We start from the raw sequence: 23065 nt of genomic DNA on the forward strand, positions 1-23065 counted from the left end.
AGGAAAAGAAAAAAGAGGGAGAAGAGAGAGAGGAGAAAATAAAGGAAAAAATTAGGGAGAGAGACACAGAGAGGGAGAGAATGATAAAAAAATGACATAGGGAAAAAAGAGGAGAGAGAAAGAAAACAAAAAAGGGGAGAGAGAAAGAAATAGAGAGAGGAAGAGAAATAAAGAGAGAGAAAAGAAAAGAAAAGTTACGGGAGAGAAAGAGAGACAAAGAGAGAGAACGGGGGAGAGAGAGAGGAAAAAGAAGAGAGAGAAAATAAAAAGAAAAGTTGGGGAGAGAAAGAGAGACAAAAATAGAGAATGGAGGCAAGAGAGATAGAGAGGAGATAGAAAAGAGCAAAAAATAGAGAGAAGAGAGGAAAAAGGGGGAGAAAAAAAGGAGAGAGGAAATTTTTTTTAGAGAGAGAATTATGAAGAGAGAGAGAGGAAGAAAAAAAAGGGACAAAGATAGAGAGAGAAAAAATAGAGAAAAATTTGGAGAGAGAGAGGGTGAGAAAGAATAAAGTCGAGAGAAATACAAGAGAAAGATGAAGAAAACGAAAGACAATGTGGGGAAGAATTGAGGAAAGTGAAGTACCGCACACCAACTTTGCTTTTCTTAGGAAGTTGCTTCACGATAGCTTCACGCAACGAAGCAGTTTAGCATTCCTTGCTACGAGCATAACATGTTTAGTAGAGGTAGTATAAGGTAATATAGACCAGACTAGACTAAACTAAATTAGTTTACTGCGCATTATTTATTATTTAAACGAAACAACCTTGGTTTGTCGTAGATGGAGCGTGCCTCATTGGTCTCCTTTACTAATTACTAGGTGCTCTGTGCCTCTTGACTCGCCTCGGCACTTCGCGTCAAGGCGGGCACGATTTTTGGGGGGCAGGTGCCAGACCCGCCCCCGCATTCTCTTTCTTTTTTTTGGGGGAGGTGGGGGGCTGCCACATGGCACCTGCCCCCACCTATCCTTAAATATTTTTTGCCGGGGCGGAGGGGCCGGTTGCTGGATGCATGGCACCCGTCCCCGTGTTCTCTTTCTTTTTTGTGGGGAGGTGGGGCTACCACGTGGCACCCGGCCCCCACCTCTCCTTACCTAATAGTATACATTCTATCTACTATCTATTAAATCGGGAGAGACATCCAGGGAACACTTGTATGGATACATGACACGATGGTCGCGCCTTATTTCTGATGAGGCAATCGTGTTCGAAGAAGGCAGAAGAGCGATGAGTGTACGAGCGCTGTTGGAGAGGGAGGAAGGGCCGACCTGCTCTGCTCGCACGGTCGATGGCTTCGTTCGACTTGGCCTGGTCAGTACCACCTTGACATCCATAACTTTGAAAAGGCGAAAGTGCCATTGCATGAAATTTCAGCTAGCGATCCTGCACATTTAACTAGGCACACCATCAGCACATCTTGTTTGAGGTTTGGTCGTAAATCTGAAGGTGTCAAGCGAGGACATGTGCTGAAAGGAGAGGCATCCAAACAATACCTCGAGATGCTGCATGTGGTTACAAGGCTGGGATTACTTTCATGTCTGTGTAATTTGTAAAGATGAAGAAGGTTATGTGTGTGATCAAGCACATGGCAGATTCTTATACTGGAAAATGATTCAGATGATAACTTTACAACAAACATATGCTAAACAAGACTTGAGCTCATGTACAACACTTGAATCTATAACAGAAGGAAAGCTTTGAAACCTATCTAGAGGATGATCTCAAACCTGCTCAAGGTAGAAATTGGTCAACTTTCATGGGTTGTGCACATTTGCTCACCCCTTTACCTAAGCAGCAGCTGCCCACCCGTGCCTTTCCTGGGAGGAGAATGGATCAGAAGGTTCTACAATGAGGAAAATGGTGGTGAGTTTATTAACTGTCAATTATAGAAACACTAATTCTTTGTTCCTAATCCCCACAGCAGATGGGTTGTGGGTAGAATTGGATGGTTGTAGAGATGGCCCACTCTACGCTCTAGGGAGACAACTTCATCATTTACTTTGGGTGGAGGCTGTTACCATTGTGGTTTATCTTCTTAACCCTGCACCCTACAGGTATATGCCATGTGCTTCTCACACATTTTCTGTTATCATGCCTATTTACATCTTTCGGACGTTGAAATGCACAAGTTGGACTTTAAGTTCAAATGGCATACCTTCATCAGCTACAACACTATTTTGGCTTTGGGATCTAGTCTCTAGAGCTGTGTTCAATTGTCATAAGCCATGATGTGTTTGACAAATACCCTTGAGAGGGGGCTGATTTTCCCTCTTCATCTAACAAGTTTGTACCTTGTTGGTATGAGACTACTCTTGCGGCTTTGGTATTTTGCAGGTTTATAGCTGCTATGTTGCATGACATCATGCATCAGCTATGGACTATTTTGAGATAATCAACTTGGGTCAGTTGTACTATTTCCTTATATGAGATAGTTTCAAACTAATTTAGTAATAGAGAGTACTCTTGCTACTACACCAATGGTTTTAAATATGAAGCTCTGCCATAGAGGTACTATTTTACATGGTTATACAATTGACTGGCAGATCGGCGCTGATGGATCTTATGGTTCCCTCTTGCCTTTGACCTCATTAAGCTAGAAGTAGTTTGTGGTTGTATATGATCATTGGTAGTGATCAAATGTTGACAATGTTCTGATGCGAGTTTAGAGATTTTGTATCTTTGTTGACCCTCAGAGGAGTTAGAGCATGCACAAAGACAGCCCATATCATCTACTCTGGCAGCTAAAATCCCATTACCTTGGCATGGTGAAACCAGCCTTCCCTCAGTGGATGGGTGGTAATTCCTTGATTACAACTTAATTACAATACTAAGCATTTATTGCAAAATTGAAAATACAAGTTTACCTACTAATCTTTGGACAAAGGACACTTTGGTTGGCCCCAAAACTAGTGCTCCTTTAGCTTTATTGAAGTAGAAGTCGATTTACAATGGGATTCTTCTTGTTCCCTTTGCAATCCAAACTCCCCTTGTTGTCTGTCTAAGGTGATTAGCAAGCATAGAGACAGGGAACGCGTTACGGGAGGTCCGAGCCCAGGAAACATTGGCGGAACGTTCTGGCCCATTCCATGTCCCATTCCCTTCCGTTCCAGGGTCGTTCCCTGTTTGGAACGGCCATTCTAGCAATGGAAATTAAAAAAAAGGTCGTTTGTTGGTGCTCGTTTAGGGTTGCGATTTGTTGGTGGCCCGATGACTCCCGCCTCTCTCGTCTCTCTCGCTGGCCTCGCCTCTCCTGCTTGTTTCACCTGTCCCACCTACCTCACTTGCTACTCCTGCTTACCTTGCCTGTCTTGCCTGCCTCGCCTGCTGCTCCTGCTTGCTCCCGCTTGTCCTGCCTGCCTTGCCTGTTGCTCCCGCTTGCCCCGCCTGCTTGCTCTCGCTTGCCTCTCTCGCCTGCTTGGCCCAACTCCGGCCCATGATCAAGTGAGGAATCTCGTATCAAGCACCAACCAAAGTGTTTGTCTACTCATTAATGATTTTTGTTCAGTAGAACCATTATCTCCCCCAAATTTGGGGCATTTTGGATCAGTTGTTGGTAGTTGCTCCAAAATTTGGGGCTTTCTCAAGGAATGGGGTCCAAATTTGGTTGCAATGTCCCCAAATTTGGGGGCATTGGGACATCATCCCAGGATCTAAAAGAGCCCCCAAATTTGGGGCATTTTGAATCAATAATTGCCTCAAATTTGGGAGCTGAAAATGCACCAAATTTTGGGGCATTTTCAGCAAGGGAATGCAGGCTGAAATGCCCCAAATTTGTGGCATTTTGAATTAGTCATTGCCCCAAATTTGGGAGCTAAAAATATGCCAAATTTTGGGGCATTTTCAGCAAGGGAATGCAGGTTGGAATGCCCCAAATTTGTGGCATTTTCAGTAAAAGGAATGCAGGCTGAAGTAGCACCAAAGTTCGAGCATTTTTAGCAAACATTTAACACATACATGTTGAAATTTTGACTGCAAATTTTTGCAATTTCATTGAACTTTACTGATTATTTCTCACTTTTATATAGATGGTAGCATTGATATCTATGGGATCTTCATCATCCTCAGCAGATACTTCGTCAACAACTGGACGAAGTCGAAGCACTACTTGGTCATGGTGGGATGAGGTAGATGTAGGGGTGCCATTGAGAGGTGGAGGGGCTTGCCCTTGGAAATGCAAACTTTGCTCTTATACTCGCACTAGTGGGACTGATAAAGTGAGAGCCCATCTTCTACATGAGGAGGGAAAAGAGGTGTGTTTTTGCACCAATGTATCAATTGAGAAAAGGTAGGAGCTACTTGACCGCATAGCCACTTCTATGGGGAATTCACATGCCAGGAGGATACCAAATATAGCAGTGGATCCAACAATATGGACTCCAAGGCCAATAGAGCATGGTGCTTCATGCAGAAGACCACCAAGATTAGTGGCTACACAGCCTTCTCGTGGGCCATCAGTGTGGCAGCAGGTTGGCGTGGTGTTAGACAAAGTTTATTGCACACTTCATGGGAACCAAAGAAAAAAGAGGAAACAAATGTAACAGTGGCATGCTTTTTTAAACATGACCATATTGCATTCAAATCAGCCAGGTCACCTTATTTTTTAAATATGGTGACAAAGATTGTAGAGTATGGACCCACATATAAGTCTCCTGTATCAGAAACTATTAGGACTACATTGCTTCAGAAGGAGAAAGCAGCCATAGAGATTGCAACAGCAAATATTCGCAATCAATGGGCAAGAAATGGAGTGACATTCATAGCAGATGGATGGAGTGACACATGCCATAGGTCCATACATGGTGTTGTCACATATTCTCGTGGGGATGTATACTTCATTGGTAGTCATGATGCTTTAAGAGACTGGAAAGAGTGCAGATATATTAGCATTCGAGTGGTGCGAGGTAGTGCAGGTTGTTGGGGCAGAAAATATAGTGCAGTTTGCTCTTGGTGAATACCACGATTTGCACAAAAACGAGCAAACTCATTAGAAACAAAATTTGTGCCCTTATCTGATCGTAAGGGCTTTAACTTCTAGCTTGACCGATTCTTCTCAAAGAGCAACCAATCCTTAAAGTTGGAGAAAGCCTCTGTCTTCAGCTTCAAGAAATAAGCCCATGTCATCTTGCTCTAATAATCCACAATTAGCATGAAATACAAGCTCCCTCGAAGGGACTCTATCCTCATCGGTCCACAAAGATCAATAGAAACAGGCTCCAAGGGTGCGGAAGACCACCTTGAAGCCTTGTTGGGAACAACACCATGAGTTTGCTTGCCACGGATGCAGGATACACAAGGCTACTGGCTCACCACAATATCTGGCAAACCTTGAATAAGCCGTTTCTTTGACACCTCCCGAAGGTAATCATAATTAAGGTGGCCAAACCGAGCATGCCAAAGCTTGGACTGAGTTTGGGAGGTAAGAAGAAGAGAAGTCAAGGCGGAAGAAGACCGCAACTTGTAGACTCCATTCTCCTCATAACTTGAAGAAAGAACTTATCTCGATCCACGATCAAGAATCTGAAAAGAATCCTATCAAGAATCTTGTGCACCGAAAGAAGATAGTACCCCAAAGTCGGCACATAAACTACCTTGGATGTATGGGCACCACCACGTCCATTTGGAATAAGATGCATGTTGCCCTGTCTCTATATAGAAAAAAGACGAACTGTCCCCAATGAGAACCTGGCCATGCGAAGGCCGTAGATGAGCAATACCTGCTGAAGGAGTGATGTGCCGGGAGGCACCACTATCAACAATCCACTTCTGAGTGTATGGGGCCATCAACGCAGCAGAAGCCATCAAGGTCGAATCTTCAACCTCCTCCAAGTGGAGGAAAGCAGGTGATGAGGGAGCAGCCATTGCTCCGGAATCCTTTGAAGATTTCTCATTCTTCTCCTTGTCAGGGCAATTCTTCTTCGAGTGACTTGTTTTACAAATGTGACAAGTAGACTCCTTTTCTTTGTTCTTCTTAGATTTGTCCTCCTCCTTCTTTTGGTCCTTTTCCTTTTTCTGAGAGGATTGACCAACTAAGGCCTCAGATTTCGAAAGCGTTGGCTTCTTTTAGTTCCTCCTCTTGGTCCAAGACCATAGGAACCAACTCTTCCCACTGAAGAGCCTCAGATCGCCTTGAATCAATCAAGGCGGAATAAAAACCACTGAAGCAGGTTGGTAACTATGAAAGAAGAGTTATCGCCATGTTTTCAGAAGTGATCACCTTCCTTGCGTTTTGAACCTGTATCTGAAGCTGCCTCAGCTTGTCGATATGCTTCCGCATAGAAGATGACTTGTTGACACTCATGGTTTGCATTTGCACTTCCAAAGAAACTCGCTTCATGATAGTCATCCGATTGTACATTTGATCAAGCTATAGCCATACCTCTCGGGCCACCATCAAATGCTCAATATGAGAGATAACAGCTGTAATACATGACGGAAATAAAAACGAGGGAATGCGAGCATTGAGTTTATCCCAATGTGCCCGAGCCTTTGCCAACTCCACCTTATCACTAGAAGAGAGTCTCGACTCGTCCCGCAAAGAAGGATGATGAATAGCCTTCGTAATGAACTCCGCCAAATCATAGGACTTCAGAATGGCAAGCATCGTGACCCGCCAGATGTGTTAATTCTCGCCAGCGAGCTTTTGATCCGATGGAAGAGCCGGTAAGACGGGCACCTTCTGGTCCATGATCGCTTGAAACTCTATCTCAACCTCAGAAGACATCTTCACCTACTATGCCAGCACAAAGCACAAAGAGCAGCCCCCTCTAACTATGAGAATACAGCCTACTAGGGCTATGGTTCACTTGTCTTGCTCCTTTTTCACCTGCCGCCGCAGGCAATGAAAAGGCAAAATTTGCACTTGAAGACCCAAAATGCAGCCTTCTTCCTTCTCTAACAGCAAAAAAACAGCAGCAACTTCAGCAAATCTCCTTTCTTGCATGCCCATGCTCGCCTCAAGCTTGTTCTGATGCGCAGCCCACCTGCTCGCACCTGAATGCTGAAAACGCAACCTTGTATTGCGCTGAAATCTTCTCTTCAATCGGGTCTAAGGTCAGTCCTTCAATGCTCTGATACCATGTTAGAGTGAAGCAATGTGGAAGCAAATGACCAAGACGAAGATTGAACAAGGAGAGGAGAGAGAGACAGAAAGAGACAGTGAAACACAGAAAATCTACAGTGAATGCTGTATAAGGATGCAGAAATATGCATGGGGGTAGAGAGAATATCTGCTTATGTCTCCTCCTTGAAGATCTCAGTCTCCGTCAACCTCGAGAGCACTCTCCACGATCTGCTGCTTGAAATTTGTGAAAACAACTGATTAAAACCATTGGAATCAGGGCCCATAAACAGGCTGGAAAAAACATGAAAAAACATGCAGCCAACTACTGTTCGATTGCCACGTGTCACCTGCTCTTTGTTAGGAACAAAGGCCCTCCTGCCTTTAAGTGTGCTTGGATGTGAACACACCCTTAGCACTTGTACATACACATATATATCTATCTAAAAACCTAAAGGTACACACTCGTCATTGTACCTAAAATTGTGCACACTTTTTGCTTTTCTCTCTCTCACTCTCTCTGTCTCTTTGCGCCTAAGGAACTCCTACTGTCTCGATCTTCATGCCTAACCCGTCACTGTAATCTGGTATTAGAGCTGCAGTTGAGGCATTCGTACCTCTCGGAGTTCGAGTAGGACAGGTGAGCAGGTCGTGAGTTGCAGAAGGCTCTAGTGTGGAGAGTGTGCCTGGCCCCAGTGTGGAGAGTCGGGAGCTGTAGCATGGCAGCGCTGACGTCAGACGCTGCACGGCTTAGAGACGAGATTGGAGGGAGCTGCATGCAAAGACTGTTGGACTGGTGACTGGGGCGACGACTGTTGGATTGGTGACGACTAGTTGCCGCAACGAGGCCAGTGCAACCATCAACACGTGACAGGCAGTTGCAGTGACGAGCGAGCTGCATGACGGAATCACTGGTGGCGACCTCCACATGCGACGGATTAGTTGGCGAGACTGTCGACACGCGATGCGACAATAGGTACCAGGCAACAACTTACACGGCGGGTCCGTTGACCTGTTGTTCAACATTTTTTTTCCTTCAAATTTCTTTTTTTAAAAGTTCCCCTAGCAAGGATTCTTGTGTGGAGGCACAACACAAATTTCCGTGCAATTCAAGCCCAGAAATTTGGGGCTTTTCATGAATTTGGGGATCTTAACACAGAATTGGACAATCTGACTCAGAAATTGCAAAGTCAGTGCACATTTGCTTGGGAATTTTAGGGTTTTTTCACATTTTAGTGAAATTCTTTCAATTTAACTGAAATTAGTGCACGCAGGACTTGGAAAATTTGGGGATTTGTCTAGATTCGGTGCGAGCAAGATGCAACAGTGATATCTGTCTCAAAAATTGCAGGAATTTGTGACATTCTGCCTCCGACATTTGGGGCTTTTCATGTACAAGCACAAATTGGGCTGAAATTTACCCAATTTCTCAACATTGATGCACATTGGACCCTGTGCAATTTGGGGCTTTTGCAGTTTGGGCAAAATTTGTGTACCATTTGGTCATTCTATGTACATGCAGGTTCAATTCCATGCAATTTGGACATTAACACTTGGTGAAATTTGGGGGTTTTACTGAAATTGCTCTATTTTTGCAGAATTGACCTGTTCTATGCTTGACAGAGAAAATGCAGATGTGTGGTTGATGCTTTGAGCACAAAAATTTTGGGGCTTTTGACCGCGTGTGTCAAATTTTATGCTCGTGGGTACATGTACAACAGAAATTGCAGCTAAAATTTGGGATCTCTCATGTAATGTGATGCATATGCCCTTGGAACAGCTGTAATCAGTTGTGGAATGCTGTAGCACATGGTTTGGTGCTTCTGAAAATTTAATTACAGATCTGAAGTCTGTGCTTCTACGTGGTCTTTTATTGCTGATTGGTACTTGTTTGTACCTTGGTCACTTGGGTGATAGTTTGGGCCTGCATTTGCTGTTTTTTGGTCACATTTGGGCTGAAAATCATGGCTGGCAGCAGTGACAACAGTAATCTCATGCACATAAAGAAGCTTGAAGGAGCACATAACTTTGCAGTTTGGCAAAAACAGTGCTACAATATCCTGTTGCAAAAGTAGGCATGGCTGATTAAAACCAAAGGGGCAAAGCCCGCGGACATGGAACAGGAACATTGGGATGAGTTAAATGGGCTGTCGATTTCTAATGCCTTGCTGTTTAACATTGAAGGTTTGGATTTTGCATATGCTATATGGACTCGATTGGAGGAATTGTATGCACAGAAAAGTGCTGCAAGCAAAGTGTATTGGCTGAAAAATCTTATGGATTTGCGTATGAAAGAGGGTATAACAATGTCTACTCACGTGAGTGAGTTTAACTCTATTTTCAGCCAGTTGGTTGCCTTGAAGTTTTTGATTGATAAAGAATTTAAGGCTACGTTCTTGCTTTGCACTCTCCCAGAGAGTTGGGATACATTCAGGACTGCTATGAGCAATTCGAATGCGATTCTTTTGTATGTTGATGTAGAGAGTGCTCTACTCATGGAAGAAATGAATCTGCAGAACAATGCATCCAGTAAGTCTTCTAGTGCTTTGCATACTAGGGGAAGATCACAGCAGAAAGGAAAATGTGATAGCAAGGGACATAGTAAATCATGTGGCAAAGATATTGAACGTCACCATTATGGTAAGAAGGGTAACTTTAAATGTGATTGCTACAAATGGAAGAAAGAGAAAGGAAAGGGCAAGAAGACAGATGATAGCAAGGAAGAGAAGAAAGAGGGTCAACTTAAGAAGAGTAGTGCCAAAATTGAAGAGGTGAATGTAGTCATTCATGACAGCGAGGATAGTGGGAATGACGCACTTTTGGTCTCTTCACACTTTGGTGTACATGCATACCTGGATTCTCGATTCAGGTGCTTCCTTTCATGTCACCCCTCATTGAGAGTAATTCTCTGTCTATACATGGGGTCAACATGGTGCTGTCCATCTTGGGGACAACTATACATGTGACATTGCAGGTATTGGCAGTGTGCAGTTACAGTTTCAGTATGGCTCTGTCTTTACACTTCAGCAGTACGGTATGTACCTTAGCTCAAGAAGAGCTTGATTAGCACAGGGCAGTTAGATGATAGTGGTTTTCATACCACCTTTGGTGATGGAAAATGGAAGATTTGTAAGGGATCTAGAGTGATTGCTAGAGGTTGTAAAAGTGATACTTTGTATCCTCTCCATGTATCTAGTGTGAGTGATCATGTTGTTGCCGTGACTGAGCAGCCAAGCGTTTCTTTGTGGCATGGCCAGTTGGGACACACGAGTCAAACAGGAATGAAATTGCTTTCTCGTTTGGGTTACTTGCCTTGTTTTCGTTATATTGATTTTGAGCATTGTGATCATTGTATTTATGGTAAACATGCACAGATGTCTCATAAAAAGTCTATTTCTTTGAAATTTTCTTCTCTAGAGTTAGTACATTTAGATGTATGTCAGATGCCAAGATTATCTTTAGGAGGAAAGAAATATTTTGTCACCTTTGTCGATGATGCTATATGAAAGGTATGGGTTTATCCTATTCGTAGCAAGGATGAAGGGTTGCAATTCAAGTTCAAAAAATTCTTGGCATTGGTTGAAAATCAAACTGATAAGACACTCAAGTGTCTTCGCTCTAATAATGGTGGGGAATATTTGTCCAAGGCCTTTCAGGCGTTTTGTGATAGCAAAGGGATAAAGAGGGAGCTCACTGCCCCTCATAATCCACCCCAAAATGGAGTTGTAGAGCGTATGAATCGGACCATACAGGATAAGGTCCATACGATGCTGTCTCATGCTGCATTACCCCATGGTTTTTGGGCAGAGGTTGTTATGACAGGCGTACACTTGATTAATTGGTTACCAAATAGGTCGTTGGGGGAGGGGAGTTCCCCAAGAAGCATGGTCGGGCAAGCCACCTTTATATGCTCACCTGAAAGTGTTTGGCTGCGAGGCTTTTGTGCATATTCGTAAAGAAAAACGTAGCAAACTTGAGCCAAAGTCCTGTAAATGCATTTTCCTAGGATATGGTGACGAGGGTGAAATGGGGTATAGACTGTGGGATCTTGAGAAAAGGAAAGTAGTACGCAGCAATGATGTTATCTCCTGGGAAGATCGCATGCATAAACAGTCCGAAAAGACTCAGGAGGTTTGTAGGGTTGTATTTCGGGAAGAAATACATTTTGGACAGCAAAATATGTCCGCTGTATAGCAGCAAATACTTGCTGTAAATGAACCTGTAAATGCAGAAAATGATCAGCCAGCTATTGCCCATGATAATGAGCCACTACATGTGCAGGAACAGCCAGGACAGCAAGCTGTTAATGCTGATTTGCAGGTTGAAATGCCAAGACAGCAAGCTGAAAATGCTCAACAACTAGCAAACAATGATCATTGGGTTAGGAGATCGTCTAGGGCTACTAGACAACCTAGTAGATTCATTCTGGTGCAAATTATGTGGCTGATTATGTCATGTTGACAGATTGTGGTGAATTGTCTTACTTCAAGGAAGCAATGGATAGACATGACAGCAAGAAATGGTATAAAGCCATGTTGTCAGAAATGGAATCTCTTGAATACTCAGAGATAGATCAGAAGGCTTACTCTATCTATCTCAGCACGAGTATATCTCCAAGGTTTTGCAGCATTTCAATATGGAGGGGGGGGAAACAATTGGGGTTCCATTGCCTCCATATGTGAAACTCAGTGCAGAGGACAGCCCTACATCTGATGATGAGAAGACTGAAATGGCCAAGATACCATATGCTTCAGCTGTTGGCAGTTTGATGTATGCTATGGTTCCTACACGTCTTGACATTACCTTTGCAGTGGGAGTGATTAGCAGATACATGGCAAACCCTGACAAGAAGCATTGGGATACAGTGAAAGGTATTATGAGATACCTCAAAGGCACAAAGGAGTTGTGCATTTGTTTTGGAAAGTAGAAGGTATCTGTTGTTGTTGGCTTTACGGATGCAGACTATGCTGGTCATGCGGATTGCAGAAAGTCCACTTCTGGGTATGCGTTTACTTTCACAGGAAGAGCAGTCTCTTGGATCTACAGGCTACAAAAGTGTGTTGCATTGTCTATTACAGAGGCAGAGTATGTGGCTGCCACTGAGGCATGCAAGGAGGCTTTATGGCTTTCACATCTGGTGGGAGAGCTTGGCATCGCAAAGTTACATATTCTCCATTGTGATAGTTAGACTGGTATCATGCTAGCACGGAATCCTGTCTTTCATGCAAAGACAAAACACATACAAATGAAGTACCACTTCATTAGAGATGTACTTGACAGCAAGAGCATTGAGCTTGTCAAAGTGCATACAGATGATAATCCTGCAGACCTTCTCACGAAGGGTCTTTCAGCAAAGCGGTTTGCTCATTGCCGACAGATGATGGGAGTTGGATAGATATATGTATTTTAGCTCTGTACATACCTAGACCTAGCTGATTCTTTTCTCCTCTTAAGGCTCATTGGGAGGTTGTTGGGAATAAAGGCCCTTGTGCCTTTAAATGTGCTCGGATGTGAACACACCCTTAGCACTTGTACATACACATATATATCTATCTAAAAACCTAAAGGTACACACTCATCATTGTACCTAAAATTGTGCACACTCTTTGCTTTGCTCTCTCCCACTCTCTTTGTCTCTTTGCACCTAAGGAATTCCTATTGTCTCGATCTTCGTGCCTAACCCGTCACACTACTCTTGGCCGACCTTCCACGTGTCATGTGCCCTGCTGCCTGCGCTCTTGCCACGTGGACTGCCTGCTGAAAACTGCACGTGCCTGTCCAGGGAATGTCACTCTCTAACATTCTTTAGCCCAATGACATCCCAAGTCATTTCCAAGGGTCCTAGAGCCTAGGTTGTCACGAGGCACTTGCTAGCACCTATCTAACATACCTTGTCACAACTTTTGCCAGTGCCCCCCATTGCCCAACTTGGGTTTTGGACTGTCACTGTTTCCAAATTAACTTGCACTTCACATGTGTACCTCACATGTGCACAACTTAATTATGCCAAAGCAGTAAGTTAAAAATACACTTCTTTGTGACAAGACTCCTTACATTTTTGCTGTTTGCTGCATGCCCAAGCTCCAAAGTAAGGTCACATGCTTGTGATATTGTGACATCCAACATGGGTGAAGTGTTCCTTTAATGTGAAGAAGTGGAGACTTCTTGCAGTTTTGCTGTTTGCTGCTGCTGTTTGGGGACAACAGCCAGGTTAAGGTTTGTGGAAGACTATCTATATGAGGGAGGAACCGCATTCTATGGCAGTCATATATATGCAGCATAGGCAGACCCATTCAGAGGAGTATCAACAACAGTTTCGACTTACAGGTCAGCAGGATGCCCTCGATCTTTACTAGGCGAATCTGTACAGAAGTACAATATTATGGTGTCCATAACCATACATTTTCATTTTCACATTTGAAACTCATAACAATTTGTTAGAGCTATGTGAATGTCCTTTCTTGATATAAAATTATTGACACATTGTTTAAAACTCATATACTCACTATAGGCAGGTGTTGGTTGGGGGCTCCTTGCAGGATCACATGACTCATTGAAAGAAGGTGAGGCCAAGTGTCAAAATTGGTGCTCACTTTTGTTTATGTTCAAATTTTCAGAATAAAAATTCAACATTTCAGTAAGTAGGTCTTTCTGCCTTTTGCATTGCAGGCTATAAAGGCTTTCCGCGGGCTCTGTTTGTGGTAAGTAGAATTTTTTTTCATGCAAAATCTTGATATAGAAGACATTGTCTAATTTCATTTGGAATTTACTGTTTATGTTTGCATGCTCAAAAACTTTAAATGTCTTTTTAATTCAATGAACATGCTGCTGATTGTTTGGATTATAGTTGATTCATGCTTCTTGATCAAAGTTCAGTTTTCACTCAAATTTAAGTTACTTGTAATCATGCTTCTTGATCGAAGTCCAGTTTCCACTCAAATTTTAGTTACTTCTTGATTGAAGTTCAGTTTCCTCTCAAATTTTAGTTACTTCTTGTAATCGAAACAAGTTATAGATCTGTTCTAAGATTTGCAAATTGATGGGTGATGCAGGTCAAGTCGGCTGGGAAAAACAGTCTTCTATGGGGTGAGAATTTTAAGTAGAGGCAAAATGGATGGCTGACGCTCAATATTTCTGTCCTCTTGCGTTAAGAATGTTTAATGCAGAAATTTGACCCTTTGAATGTTGTAGTTAAGGTCTACACTTCAACCTTTGTACTCTTTTAAAAACCACACCAAACAATGTACTTCCATGTTGGAAAGGACTTCGATCTGATAAAATACCATGCTATATTGGAAAATATATTGGAAAGGTGCTCAAAGGAGGAAGGGAGTCATGCCTTATTGAGGGCAAAATGATCCATGAGTTAAAAAGTGGTGTATACAGATGATCCTTATATATCACTTCATCGATATAGAAAAAAAAGAAAACAAAGACATTATATTCATCAATTAGCAAAGGAAAGAAACAAAGATGTACTGGTGTCTCTCCGACTCATTAAGGAGCAGCACTATAAGCCAAAAATCTGGCTGACTGAAAACAGCCATTCAACATGTGGGTTGGCCTGCCACTGTCATATCAGCAGCTGACACATGGCTGGTACCATATCAGCAGTCTGTTTGGACAGACCTCATACCTATCCTGAGGGGCAATTGGGACACCATACAAGGCATCTGCATATCAAAGCATGCAGTTTGCAAAGCCTTACTTGGCATATGGAGACATCTCCCGGACCTGCCTTCCATGCTAGTTGCTGTATGGGGAATAGCCATTCCTCCTTTTCATGTACAGCATGGCTGTGGAGCAACCAGGCAGGTACACTTTATACCCATCTACTATAGTCCACCTATTGCTTTTCAATGCTTCCTTTGTATATATTAGATATGCCATGGAGAGTGGCTGGTCAAGGTGGCACTAGTTTCCATGCTATTTCTTAAGTTTTCACATTGCTTGTTTGACTATCAAAACAAATTATCCTTGGGAAGAGAAATATCTGAGGATAATCCTAGTTGATTACAATGCCCTAAAATTCACATGAAGAAATTAGCCACTTTTTTAGGGGCAACTTTAATACAAGCTCATTCAACTGCATTTAGTTGCTGTTACTCACTTGTTGCTATCACACCCTTCAAGTCCCCTCATCCTTTACCTTTATGAGCTACTCCAGCTCTATGAACTTCTCATCATCATTGCCATGCACTTGGGCTCTGCCCATATACACATGCTCATACGTCGGGTAGGCAATGGGACAGGCAGAGGTGGATGACACGGTCAAGAGTGTGTGCATGAGAAGGATCGCAGGAGCACATGAGATTGAGGCGAGCCAAAATATTTGTGGCTTGATCAAGGTGAAGATTGTTCGAGGTGGATTGAGATAGAGTGAAGAGGTGTCTTGGATAGAATAGTTGGGTGACTTCGAGGTTCTGGAGTGTTGGTTAGAGCTTGGGCTCTCAGAGCCAATATTTGTTTTACTGCTGCAAGAAAGATTTGAGGATCTCTTTTGCCTTCCCTATGTCCTCTTTTCTTCTGTTGAGTTGTGCCTTGGGATTGTGAGTCTTACAGTTGGTATCAAACTAGGTGTTACTTGCATGCCGCATAGAGACAGGAGCTTCAATATTTTCTCAAGTTTCAAGGTTACCCCATGGATGAGGGAGTTTGGTTGGATGAGTCTCAAACCGGTGATGACTCTTTGCCTTTGTTTCGGCTCTACTAGGAGGATATGCAACTGCGGACAGCCATGGTTCTAGTGGGGGAGAATGTAATGCACTTGGGCATTGCCCACAAACACATGCTCATATGTTGGACAGGTGTAGGCAGATGATGTGGTCAAGAGCATGCATGTGAGAGGGATCGTGGGAACATGCAAGAAAAGGATTGCGTGAGAGGGGACATGTGCGGGCAATCACCTAGCATATTGTGGATCAGGATTGGGCCTCCTTGCAGGTTGGCTTGAAGTCAACCGCTGAAAATGTTTTTTTGTGTAAAGAGTTCGATTCAGTTCTTAACTTTTCAAAAAATTCGAAGTACCACATTGAGTTTTCTGTTGTGAGCTCCCATAAAACGACATTCTTTTTTACTTACAAAAATTTCCTAGTTACTGGACACAGCCAATATTTGATTCAGAAAAGTAGATATGAAGTTGATAAGCTCATTCACTGTTGGGTTGCAGGTGGTTTTGCAGGGACATATTTGGGATTCAATTGTGGCATTGAGAGGTTGAGGCAAAAAAGAGATGGGGTAAGCTTATTTTAGGAAGTTCTTTTAAATTTACAGTTGGTATAGTAAATACAAACAACTGCATGCATGCATGTTCAAATCTGTTTTGGACATTTTATCAAGCTTTCTACATAAAGTAGTACATGGTATAATTGCTAGTAGAGGAAATTTAATGGAATTTCATCTCCCAATGATGGATGTATTTGTAAATTTAGCTTGGTAAAGCCAAATTTAAAGCCATATTTTCCTAATTCAGTGTTGTGTGTTAGATTCTCACTAAAAGTTTTTAGTGATTTTATGTTCACGTATGTGACTTCTACCGAAAAGGACACGAAGAGTTTTACCCAAAGTCATGAAACATAATCGAGGTGATAGGAGTATGTCTGCTTTGGACGTTCTAAATTTAGTGGTGCATTATTGCACTGATGAATCACGATACCTGTAACACGGTTCAGAAGCAATACAAGTGCAATAAACATCGAGACACGTAGTAGCAGGAACTGTTTGCATGCAATCATAAATCCTTTGTTCTCAAATGTTATTAAAATTCTGCTGTTTGATAGCAGAGCCTTGGTTGTCCATTGAGATTTGATCCAGTGATGTGTGTACATATGTAGATCAATGTTTCTTAGCAGAGCCTTCTTTGCCATGTGGATTTGAACTTTCTTTGTCTGAAATGCTTTGGATATTTTTGCAGATCAATGCAACTGTTTCAGGGGCAATTAGTGGCGCATTGTTGGCAGCTAGAACTGGGAGTGTTTCTAAAATTATTGCAAGCTCAGTTGCAGCATCTATTGGTGCGACTGTTGTACATCACTTGTATCCTGTAAACTACCCACCTACTGGCTTCTGAGCGAAGGCCTTATGTAATCCTAAAAAGCCTGTCAGGATATCTGGTGAATTTACTTTCTTGCCAACAAAGCAACCAATGGTTCATGCTCTCAATAAACTGTCCAGAGTTTTTCATTTAATGTGATCCGAAGTTAGTGAAAGCACCTTAGAAGGTTCCATTCTCAGTACATAATAAAGAAAGTTTAAATCAAGGCCCTTGTCAATGACATTAGAACAGTTTAGCTAATATATGGATGAAGGTCCAAACATGGGGCCAAGTAATGAGATCAAAGTCCTCCCAAGAACTACTACGGGCTAAGGTTTCTCAAGGTTGACTCCTCTATCATAGATGGAGGTCTATTCAGTGGCAGAATGCTATGAGTTAAGGGTTGTAGAGGCTGGCTTAAAAGGTTGGGTATGAGCCTTGGGCCATTTGGCGCAGGTTGGGGGACAGGGCCTGGTTGCACCTGTGCCTTTCAGAATTTTTGAGGGCTTGTTCCAGCAGACTAGGGAACAAAAAGGGTGTGTGCTGTGGTACTGCTCAGGTCCTATGCAGAGGCAGTAGCCCATGCCGGCAATGTTCTTCCAAAATCCTTTGACTAGTAAAGACCCACTGCCTGATTGGAAACAGGGTTAGTGTGACCCTTTCTAGAAAATCAGGGACAGTCTAATAATGGTATGGATAATGGTAGGGATTATATTTCACTGAACTACTGGGAACTCGAATTAAAGTTATCCTGATTATCCTTATTAATGAAAACACTCTTTGGTTATCTAACCTACGATGAATTTCAAACGGAGCTTATTGAATTCTGCCACAGAATTCTGACAAATAGCACATCTAATGTGGAGAAGCTTGACATACTTCCACACACAAATTCTCTCTCTCAAACGACTGATAATATTAACTATGTGCTCAGCTGTTCCTAGGTATCTGGCACAGGGGATGTGTTGGTGGTAGCTGTTTATATTAGTCATGGTGAAGTCAGTTATAGTCACATCATGACCGGGGACTAATCAGGGTTGTTATTTCTGGATTGCGATCTTTTGTGATAAAACTGTAGTCAGGAATTGCATGTGTGCGCACACACACAAGTATGTATGGATGGATGGATAGATGTATGTATTTATGAGTGTATGTACACCTCTGTATGTGTGTGAAAACTCATTCCCGTGGATTGGATTTATGTGTACTTGTGATGCTAGGTGTAGAGTATGTGGCCAAATGGTCAACACCATGGATCTCAACCAATTGAGCTCGCTCACACACACACACACACACACACACACACACACACACACACGTATGCATGCATGGATGGATGTATTTATGTGTATGTATGCCTCTTTGTATGTGTGTATGAAAACTCATTCATGTGGATTGGATTTACATATACTTGCGATGCTAGGTGTAGAGTGCATGGCCAAAGGGTCAACGCCATGGATCTCAACCAATTGAGCTAACACACACACATATATATATGATGTATACATGTGCTTTATATTTGTAGGTGGTTAGGTCACATCTACAACGACGAAAACATGATTGCAAGATCCATGTTGAAGGGACAAGAAAGAAGATAAACTATGATAACAGAGGTATGCCAAAATGTACCAAAGGAAATCCAAGCAACATATGAGGAAGGAAACACAAGCAATATATGAAGAGAAGTGAGATATCATATTACCTCAATTGTTGATGTCATATTCCATAATTTGAAGAGGGATCCTCTCAAACGGGAGACATGAGGAGCATGTGGAATTCAAGGACAATGTGCCTAATACTCTTACATCCATCTCAGTCTATTGTGCATTACACTTGGTAAATGTCAATCAATGTGTCAAACTCCGCCTTTTCCATGAGTGCTCTTATTATAATGTGGTGTCTACACTCTTGAGTATTGGATAAGGCTAAGACAAGGCATTGCACACTCAAACTCGTTTATTTGACGTGTGTATCAAGTCTTATGTTAGACTTTATACTTATACACGAAGAAGGGTGCAATTCACTATTTTTTTGCATCCCTAAGTGTACCATCTTTAATTCACGTAGATTTGAAACAATAGAAAACATGTAGTTTATGTCATTTCAAAATCTGTTTGTTGGAGCAAGCAACGCTTTAAATTTTAAATATGGGAGGCGCCATTACATATTTCTTGTAATTCAGGTACCAAAAATATTATTCCATTGGCTCCAAAGAAGCATCGGGTCCTTACAGTATCTCCAAAAAGAAACACAGCATGGACTTTCAATGGTATCTAGAGGCGCTATGAAAATTTCGTCTTGATAGCCTCGCCATGATGACTCCTTCATGCATGGCAAAGTCGTGCTCTTGTACCGATTTTTTTGTAGATTTTGGACGAAAAATTTGCACCAGCCGGCCTAGCTCAGTCGGTAGAGCGCAAGGCTCTTAACCTTGTGGTCATGGGTTCGAGCCCCATGGCCGGCGCATTATGTCCCTCGTCGCTTGTCGCTCACCTTAACAGGTGAGTTTGGTTTTTCTGTGTCGCCTCTCTTTTTTCTCAAACGTTCGTAAAAACAACATTTTGACTAATCGTCCTTCGTTTTCGGAAAAACGAATATGCCCCGGAAAGCAAACAAAATTTGAAAGATGTTGGGCACATTGCGGTTGGGTTGAATCCTTCTAGAGCCTTTAAAAACATTAGATTAGCCCTTCATTTACTCTCCAAAACACAAATAAATGGGGAATCGTTTAGTCTTTGGAAAAAGGTCGCTACCCATCTCGGACAAAACATTCAACGCTACACTTGATTTAATGTTGGCCTTGAAGAGTTGTTGTGGAATCCATAGCAACACATCCAATCTATCAAAGTCATCTACCTCCATTTTGAGACGTATATAACTCTTTTAAATTCATGTCTTGTAATAAATGAAACTATATCTCAAGTCTACATGAGTAGATGATAGGAAGCATATAGCTCTCAAAGTCTAAATCTATCTATTTATATTTCACAGATCTGCCAGGACCTCACCATAGAGATGTCCCCAAAAGCTAACTTTCTAGAAATGGAAAGTTAACTTTTTGAAGAATGCAAATCTAACTTTTCAGAAATGGAAATTTAGCTTTTTGAAAAATGAAAATTCGAATTGCATGCAAAAAAAAAAACACAAACCTAACCTTTTGAAACTACAAAAAAAGAAAATTCAAATTGCACTCCTAAAAAAGAATGCAACTTGGTTGTTTTTCATTGAGAGAACTAAAGAAATGAAAATACTTTTTCCTTTTCCATGAAAAGATTTTACATAAGCCACGGGCACCTAAAAAGAGAGAAAATTTGTTGTATGTAGTTGAAGAGAACCAGATGAGCTTAATGAAAGACCATTATATTTGGATGGCTTGACTTCGAGAGAATAAAAAAAATGGAAAAGAAATTAAAGCAATTAGGACCAAAACAAGTATGAGAAAGAAAGAGATTTATTTAGAAACAAGCTATATTAAGAAAGGATGGATGGATGGATGGAAGGGAGATAAAAGAGTTGTATTGGTGGATCTGAAGGCGTAGACGATAGTGGAGGTGAGAAGGGTGGGAGGTAGGTACAAGTTGCAGACAAGAAAGAGGGAGGAAACTTTTCAATCAAGAAAGGGCAAAATATAATATATATAAAATATAAAATTTGTGAAATACTCTCTCTCTCTCTCTCTCTCTCTCTCTCTCTCTCTCTCTCTCTCTCTCTCTCTCGCGCGCGCGCGCGTAATGATGTGGATGTAGGTGATTCGTCAATTCCAGTGATGAGGATTGGACCTTGGAAAGTATTCTCATATAAATGGGAGTATGTGTTGACCTACATCGTCGAAAAATGCCTTACCCTAAACTCTCTACTCCAATAAAGGAGGGATCTAAGTTGATTGATATTGTAACTTTTAATATACTAGAGGTTTGCTAAAGGAATGCTTTGTTTGGTAAAAGTATAAACTTTGTTGTTAACCTCAAAATGACTTAGTATGAACTTAGTAAATGCTTATGTTCATCCCCCTAATGAATTATAGATTATTCACTACGGGAGTAGGGTAGTAGCAATCTCCAAAAAGAAAGGAAACTTGCATAGCTTCAATTCAACCAATTGAAGGAACACATGCTTTCATGCGTGCTTCAATTAGATTTAATTTGTTGACTAGCCACTGTGCTGACTCGAATCTTAGGTGTAGTGAAACAGACCGATTATATCAACTACAAAAAAATAGAAGTAATTGAAACCATGATCCTCTTGAAGGAGTTAGGATGAAAATGAATAGTGAATCTTCCTTTCATCGCCCAAGCACATTCGCCACTTGAGCCATATGCAAGGAAACTTGCATGCACAACTCTTTGAGGGGGGAAGCTCAAAGGAGTCCATCGTTTGCAATTATACCATTAGTGGCAATTTTGATAGTGAGGTCTAACTTTGATATCAAGTAACTATGTACATTACCTAAACATGGTGATGCACAAACTTATGACTTTTGAAATTAATATATTTTGTGCATTTAGTATATCGAATAAGTATGTATATCACCCAAACATGGTGATGCACAAACTTATGTTATAAAAAAAGAATATGTGCAAAGCTAAGCAAGGATTTTCATTCAATATATGTTTGTATATAATGTCTATATATTATATGCTTAATGAATCCATACTTCTTTAATATTAGATATGAATATTTGATCATAAGAATTGAGATTTTTGAAAGCTTCCTTATGAATCTTTGTCCGAGGTTAGAATTGAGAGTCTTGAATGTAAGAATGATAATCAACGTTGTGCATGAATGTTCAATACCAATTTTTCACAATTAAATGTGACTTGGCTTGTAGCCTGGTTCCAAAATTTAGTATGCTCTGTAGACCAATTCATGACTTGCTTTCTTAATAGAAAATCTCCATCCAAAGTCCTCTCTACATGTCTTTACATATATCATTAGTTACTAAAATTTTGGATTTACATTTGAAAATCTCTTTTGAAATCTCTCTCTCTCTCTCTCTCTCTCTCTCTCTCTCTCTCTCTGTGTGTGTCAATGTGTGCATATGCCCCATGAATGTATATGTGCCAAATATTTTTCTCTTTCTCATTTCATCCTTGCCTATCTTTTGTTCTCAGCACTCAATAACATCATTCTGAGGATGGCACAATTTTTCATCCTTTGACAAGAGAGAACCAATTCCACAACTGTGTATTAAAGTATTGTTAAACTCAATGCAAGTTAGAGACACAATGCTAGGCTTCGTATTCAACTATGAAGCTTCCAATTAGGTCTTTCTTCTCTTAATATATTAAATGCATTTTCCCCTATATGCTTTCTTGAAAGAATCCAAACCACACAAGTAGTGATTAGTAAAGTAAACATGGCATAGTCAAGAGAAGAGGTACTATAATCCAAGTGCTTTGGTATAGCTACCTTCCACAATGTATCAGTCTCTTTGCATGTTTGATTAATATATGCTTTTATGCATTGTAAAATTGAGCTAGAAGTAAAAGAAAAAATCCAATTACATGCCTTTTTAATAGATATGAAGTTTTAGAACCCTAATTCGATGGTTGAGACATTCGATAGTGATACTCTAAAGGCTATCATTAGGAAAAAATGAACTCACAAATGGGCCTTTTAGCCCCTCCTTTCTCCTCCTTAAAACAAGGAAAAGAGGAGAGAAGAATAGTAAAATAATCCTCTTCTCTCCCCACTTTTGCAATCTCGTTTTGCCTTTTTTATATTATCTACAAAGATATACTAAGATTCATTCTCTCTCCTCATTCAAGAAGTCTTTTTCAACCAAATTTTATATAAAAAAGGAGTTAGTTACGGGAGTGTGGTGCTTCATTTTTAATGCAAAATGATTAGTAGATATGAGGCAATTGATTTTTTAATTGAAAACAAGGAAAATGAGATTTTGAAGTTCCTTTTAAGATATTTTGGGGATTTTTTATATTCTAGCTTTTGGTTTAAAAAGAACCAATTGATCAAATTTC

The 23065-nt window shown here is 41.2% G+C and overlaps 1 protein-coding gene and 1 non-coding gene across 6 annotated transcripts; both read left to right on the forward strand.

Annotated features, from left to right (window-relative positions):
- The first annotated feature begins 1116 nt into the window (after positions 1-1116).
- On the forward strand, positions 1117-17241 carry LOC148018280 (outer envelope pore protein 16-4, chloroplastic-like). Of its 5 annotated transcripts, none has more exons than XM_087661839.1 (6): positions 1117-1308; positions 13566-13617; positions 13700-13755; positions 14107-14140; positions 16224-16291; positions 16968-17241. In XM_087661839.1, the coding sequence occupies exons 1-6, from the start codon at positions 1162-1164 to the stop codon at positions 17121-17123; spliced, it is 513 nt and encodes a 170-aa protein (XP_087517965.1). In that variant the 5' UTR covers positions 1117-1161; the 3' UTR covers positions 17124-17241. The 5 variants fall into 5 exon arrangements, with proteins under 5 accessions (XP_087517965.1, XP_087517966.1, XP_087517967.1 ...); XM_087661840.1 differs by having other exon boundaries at positions 1120-1308; positions 13724-13755; XM_087661841.1 differs by lacking the exon at positions 1117-1308 and adding an exon at positions 2447-13381 and having other exon boundaries at positions 13570-13617.
- A 2237-nt stretch (positions 17242-19478) lies between these two features.
- TRNAK-CUU (transfer RNA lysine (anticodon CUU)) lies at positions 19479-19551 on the forward strand. Its single transcript has one exon. It is a non-coding gene; the product is annotated as a tRNA-Lys (tRNA).
- Positions 19552-23065: the final 3514 nt, after the last annotated feature.

This window comes from Lygodium microphyllum, chromosome 21, assembly GCF_053477565.2.
Source record: "Lygodium microphyllum isolate KBCC chromosome 21, Lygodium_microphyllum_v1.1.10, whole genome shotgun sequence".
In the NCBI taxonomy this organism is placed as follows: domain Eukaryota; kingdom Viridiplantae; phylum Streptophyta; class Polypodiopsida; order Schizaeales; family Lygodiaceae; genus Lygodium; species Lygodium microphyllum.

What these genes read in the sequence shown, in the direction of transcription:
- LOC148018280 (XM_087661839.1), top strand. Translation starts at nt 1,162, where the DNA reads ATGACACGATGGTCGCGCCTTATTTCTGATGAGGCAATCGTGTTCGAA. An exon ending in ACATGACTCATTGAAAGAAG is followed by an intron (nt 13,618 to 13,699) that starts GTGAGGCCAAGT and finishes TTCAGTAAGTAG; the next exon opens with GTCTTTCTGCCTTTTGCATT. An exon ending in TGAGGCAAAAAAGAGATGGG is followed by an intron (nt 16,292 to 16,967) that starts GTAAGCTTATTT and finishes ATATTTTTGCAG; the next exon opens with ATCAATGCAACTGTTTCAGG.